The sequence below is a fragment of the Camelina sativa genome, chromosome 2 (genome assembly GCF_030686135.1).
Source record: "Camelina sativa cultivar CO46 ecotype springtype chromosome 2, ASM3068613v1".
In the NCBI taxonomy this organism is placed as follows: domain Eukaryota; kingdom Viridiplantae; phylum Streptophyta; class Magnoliopsida; order Brassicales; family Brassicaceae; genus Camelina; species Camelina sativa.
In genome coordinates this window covers 15,850,686-15,856,776 of record NC_141881.1, presented here as the reverse complement: position 1 = coordinate 15,856,776, position 6,091 = coordinate 15,850,686, and the positions used below count along the sequence as shown (strand labels likewise).

Genomic DNA, 6,091 nt, shown 5'->3' with positions numbered 1-6,091 from the left:
TATAACCGATATATAAATTAATGATATTGTCTAAAGCATACGAAATGCATATATATTAACATCAACTGTTTTTCACAAACTTATTAATTTTGGTAATATATTCGTTCACTTAAAAGAATTTAGTTATCTATTTTTTCAAAAATTGATGGAAACAAATGCATGTACGTATAGACTCTAGTATCTAGTAATTATGAAATGAAAAAATGGGACTAATTAAAAGCTATTTCGAAGATCTCACGTACGACCGGTGGTGAAAAGATAACCACTTGAAAAAGCGGTACTAAAAATGTAATTGACATTTGAAATAGTTATACCTACTAATTTGTTTGTATTAATGTTTCCATATTACCGTGTTATTATTTTCTTAATTGACTTTTATTTTTTTGTCTTCGCATTGCTGAAAACGATGATGATTTCTTTCGGTGCGAATAGTATTGGCTCTATTTTTTTTTGTTTTTGTCCTATCAAACTAAAACATTACTATATTTTATTTCGGAACAAAATGAAATTATTTGACTTTACGAAACTCTTAATTTTGAATATGTTCACATCGTAGTTTCATGTTTGGGTTATGTCCATCACATAATTTCTCAAACTAAATAGTTACATTCCTTGATAGATCAGTATAATTTTATATCAAATTAGTTTATCAAAGTTGTGATTTAAGTTTATTATCGTACGAACCAATATAAATAGATAAAATCCTCAAAATACCAAACTTTGAAGTTTTGCTGTCAAAAATAGTATATGTTTTAAAAGTATTAAGTACCACTAAAACTTTTGGTTTTCCAAAAATACTACAAACAAAAAAGAAATTGATTTTTAAAGATTTCAAATTTATATTTTTAATTTTGAATTGACCATTTTAAATTAAAGGTATACTTTTTTAAGAGATAGCGTTTACTGTTTAGAATTTAAGAATTAATTCTGAAGGTTAAAGTTTAATTTTTGTTTTGTGGTATTTATAAAAAACAAAAAAATTTGATAGAATTTTTAAAATATATAGTATTATTGGCAACGAGACTTGAGAGTGTGATACTTTGAGAATTCTCCATAACAGCTAGCAGATAAAAAAAATTATTATATTCTTCAGAAAAAAAAAATGATATTCTTATCATACCAGTACAATCATATGTAGTTCAAACATGCTTCCTCAGCCCTGCCGGCTGCCAGCCATGTGCACGTGGTCATTGCTCATTCTCTACAAGAGGAAGAGGGTCTGATGAAGAAACTTTGATTGGTGGAAGCCAGTCCATGAAAAAAACTCATCGGGCTCATGACCAAGACTAAATGTTATGGATTAATTTTTTCTACTAAGAAAATATTGAGAGTGTTCTCTTTAAAATCATTACAGTTCGAATAATTGCATGCATGTATGCAAGTTAAGGGTCTAAGTTATCTATAGCACTATTTGTAAACGCTTTTCCGCGTATATATGTTTCTGTTGTAATTTTGTTCTTGTTTTATACAATTAAATGAAAGACGTTTCATATACATAGTGAATGTGTTGACAAAAAATATATATACACATAGTGAATGCCTTATGTATTCAAATATTCCCTTTGTATTTTGGATTGGAGTTTTCACGTAGTTTTGTCCAATTTAAAAAATGAGGTTCGATACAATCATATCATTTTCTTTTTTATAATTTTGGGTGAGCAGAGTGATCATCAGAATGGGGTCTAGAACTAATAACATAATCTAACCACAAACAACTTAAGCTATTCGACTAATCTTATGAAATCAAATGGACTCCAACACCAAACTGGAGGAATCTAGTTCGACTTGATTTGAAAAGACTATACAACATAACCGCCTGATAACATAAATAGTCTCAGCATCTACTTCCCAGCATACATACAACTTTGTTTCGAATAAAAAATTGATTCCGGAAAAAGCGAGTTGACGTCTTACCCCAAATCCAACTACCACTAAGCCAATCAAATGATTATTTGTCCGAGAATGCTCTTGCCAACTGCAGTTTCTTAGCTTACTACCGTTTACGAATATATGTCTATATATCTACAATTACTTTGCAATTAACGAATGAGATGCAATATAATTCTTATACGTATTTTCTAAATGTTTTTATAATCACGTATATTAATATATATTTTTAAAAAATTTAAATTTTGGACATTTTTTCGTGGAAGCTTCATATGATATATATAATATTTATCAACATTTTACAAATTTGACAGTGATAACCATGGATTATATCGCTTTTTCAGGACTAACCTGCATTTTTTTGGATTTAGAAGATAAATTGCAATAAACAGCGATTTGCATGTTTCTTTTGCAAAAATCCCTTTAAAAATTAGATACAGTATATGCACAGTCAAACCTTATTATGAATGTGTCCCTACTCCCTATAACACTGTGTTTTGTTTTCCTTGTTCCTGGTTTCTTTTTAAGAAGTTATAAATGTTATTTTTTCAAGTTGACTTTTTTTTTTCTAACATTGCTGAAAAGATGATATTTTCTTGTAGGACAAAATTTATTGTTGACTTTAATAAATATTAGAACCAGCCTTTTCCAGAAAATAAATGATTATGCGCTACTCTAAATTATGAGTTCACGTTTTAGTTTCATGTTTGGGTTATGCCCATAATCTAGGTTCCTGTGTTTTTTTATATGTGAAAATATTTTCTAAAATTTTAGTTGTATTTCTAAATAGAAAATAACAGCATAGATTAAAGAATATTTTAAATGGTATCAGTTTATCATCAAACATCCATAATTCTAACTCTAAAATGTAGGAACATATTAAGTCATAAACAATACGAATCGATGTAAGAATAAGAAAAAAAAAAAGACAATATGAATCGTTTCAACCTTATTACCTTATGCACATTAGAAAATATTGGAGGTTCTGTATACACAACCTTAAAAACAAGTTAAGTTTAAATTCTCTTGCTAGTTGTAATATTATGAGATCCAAAAAAAAATCCCCTTTCTTTTACGTCACAAATGAGGCTACCATGTATACGGACCAACCCGGTTCATGAATGATTTTGATGTCTCCTTCTTATGCATAAGAGGATCCAAAAATTCGAAAACGTTTCACATGTAACATATATTTTCAATGAAGTTCTCGAAACTTTTGCGCCCTTAGCTTATCCCTCTACTGGGACTAGTTTGTGATAAATACATACATTTCTTCCAAGCAAGGTTCGGGAAGAGTGCAGAGCGCAACTATCTCTGGAATGTACTAAGAGTTAAGACCACTACACTAACAGGTATATATCTTACGGACCTAAAATGTAAAAGCTCTCAAGTAAAATGGCTACAAGCCAAAGAGAATATGATAAAATGTGTAATGGGGTCATGAACTCATGATGGTGGTGATGATAACAGCATTGACAATTTCACAATAATACTAATATGAATGCACGAATCATATATTATTTCTTAATTATAATCGTTTTGCAAAAACGATCTAACAAATAATTTCAAGGTTCTTTGATTCTACATAAAGGAAAATAAAAAGGTCAGAGTTTGTATGTGCAGATAAGCGCAAGAAAATAAATAAAAACAGATGTTTTGTAAAATTACAAATATTTATAAAATAATCAATTATACTAGAACAAGTTGGTCCTCTTGTTATCCTTCTACAACCCTATAAATACCCACACTCTCTCTTCATTTTTCTTCATCTCTCACTCTCTTAAACATACTCAATCTTTGAAACACCCATCCTAGAAAAAGAAAAGAAAAAAAAGACAACAATGGCATCAAAGAACTCAACCTCTCTTTCTCTTTTCTTCGCCCTCAACATCCTATTTTTCACCTTAACCGCTGCAACTGATTGTGGTTGCAACCCAAGTCCTAAGCCCAAGCCGGTCCCAAGTCCCAAACCCAAGCCGGTCCCAAGTCCTTCCGTCCCAAGTCCTTCGGTTCCAAGTCCTTCGGTCCCAAGTCCAAACCCTAGGCCGGTCACGCCTCCAAGCACTGGTTCATCTAGAAACTGCCCTATAGATGCTCTCAAGCTTGGTGTATGTGGAAATGTCCTAAGCAGACTACTCAACATCCAGTTGGGTCAGCCATCAGCTCAACAATGTTGCTCGCTCATCCAAGGTTTGGTTGACGTTGATGCTGCGGTTTGTCTATGCACTGCTCTTAGGGCTAACATTCTCGGAATCAACCTTAACGTTCCTATATCTCTCAGCGTACTTCTCAACGTCTGTAACAGAAAGCTTCCGTCTGGTTTCCAATGTGCTTGAATGATATGAGCATACAAAGCGTACGTGCGCATTATTATAGTTTGAATAAATGGGTGTAAGCTACAGTTTGCGTTTAAACTTTTATTTGTTATAGTGAAATAATAAATGTACGTGTGAGAGTTGTATTGTTTTTTTTTGTCTGTTTTTGTAAACGTTCCCTTCTTCCGGGCGTCTTTGCTTTATAGTAGCAATTTATATCTATTTTCAACACGTTTAATGAAAGAGATTTTGTGCAACGTCTCATTTTCAAATTCTTGCATTTAGATTACTATTACAATTTTCAGATTAACATTTTTATGATGTCAAATGCTATTTTTACTTGAAACATTTATTCACCTAAGGATTTACATATCTCGAGATTAGTTTGAATTTTTTTTCCTTTTCAAACATGAATTTCAAGTATCCTAAAACTATAATTAAGGCATTATATTATTAGTAGAAAATTCTCCAACGAACATCAAAGTTTTGCGAATCTGAGAATGAATAGCTCGGTTACTGAAATCAAAGTTTTGTTCTTGTTTGTGAAAGAAAATGTGGTTTGAGTGATCCTGTCAATTCAATGATGTTTATGTGCTTTCATTAAATTATAGCCTATAATATCGGAAGATAATATATGTGGTCATGAGTCCATGTTTAAAAGGCCTTGACCGAAAATTTGTGTGACGAAAAGTTTGAACCGAAATTAATTCTTGGCGAATGTTTTGATGGTGTACGTGCTAGTGTTGCCATACTGATTTTTTATAATTTATTTGATCCATAATGAGCGGTACTGTTGAAGAAGTGATTAGTTTAGAACTCATGTTTATTCGGTCTTACTCATTAAAACATAACCAGAAAACTGGAGACTGGTTAATTAAGTATTGAGGTTTAAGAGAGTGTCTTTAATTCGGATGAAGGGTCTGATATTATAAGATTTAAATAGAAGATTTTTTCACTCTGCTTCTTCGTCCTCTGCTTTAAACCTTTATTGTCACGAGTTGGAGATCTTTGCATGTTGCAAATTCTTGATATTGAATTAGTAGATCTTCTAGCCAAGATGAAAAAATATCTCGGCTCGAATATCCTGACTTGGTTAATCGACTGTCTTTGATTTTCTTTTGCTTCAATTTCTCATGTGTATCGAGCCAAAATTATAAATTCGCAGATTGAACTCCATCAACGCATAACGTGATTGGTAAAAATTCACAGCAACCTTGCATGAACGTCGTATCTAATCTTGAAACGCGTGATAAGAACTCATAAGAATGTTTTTTTTTTGTGTGTGTTCATTTTTACTTTCGGATATAATTAACACTCATACGAATAAATGTTCATTTTCGGGGTTGTTTGACCCGTGACCCGTGATGGTGTGAATGTGAGTTACAAGTTCCATGACAGAAGCAAATGGATGTATGTGGGGACACTGATTTGGAGTCTTGCAAAGATATTTTTACGAAGAAATCAAAGATGATTAATTAAAGAATAGCTGAATTGAATAACATATCTAAAGTTTACGTAATGAATTATTTTTCTTGGATATTTAGACGAACACATTATAAAAATTGCAAAAATGTTCTCTTTTATTTCAAAATATACATCTACGAACACGATTTAATTACATAAACACACTTATAGTGGATCTCCAATATTGGGGGATGCAGAAGTCGATTTTACCTAAAACACGACCATAAGAAACTTCTTGAAATTTATTGCAATTTTTAACAAATATACTAAAAAACTTAACTAACAATTACAAGAATTAAGAAAATGAGTATGGGGCACGTCTTCCACCTCTCATAAGCCTAAATCAGCCACTAATGTACAGTGTACACCATAGCAAACTAAACTTTTACAAGCTAAATCCTAAACGTTAAATTTGAAACAACAAA

At 31.5% G+C, this 6,091-nt stretch overlaps 1 protein-coding gene across 1 annotated transcript; it reads left to right on the top strand.

The window, feature by feature from the left end:
- The first annotated feature begins 3,668 nt into the window (after positions 1–3,668).
- LOC104717518 (pEARLI1-like lipid transfer protein 1) lies at positions 3,669–4,459 on the top strand. Its single transcript, XM_010435098.3, has one exon. It carries the CDS (start codon positions 3,729–3,731, stop codon positions 4,221–4,223), a length of 495 nt encoding a protein of 164 aa, XP_010433400.1. The 5' UTR covers positions 3,669–3,728; the 3' UTR covers positions 4,224–4,459.
- Positions 4,460–6,091: the final 1,632 nt, after the last annotated feature.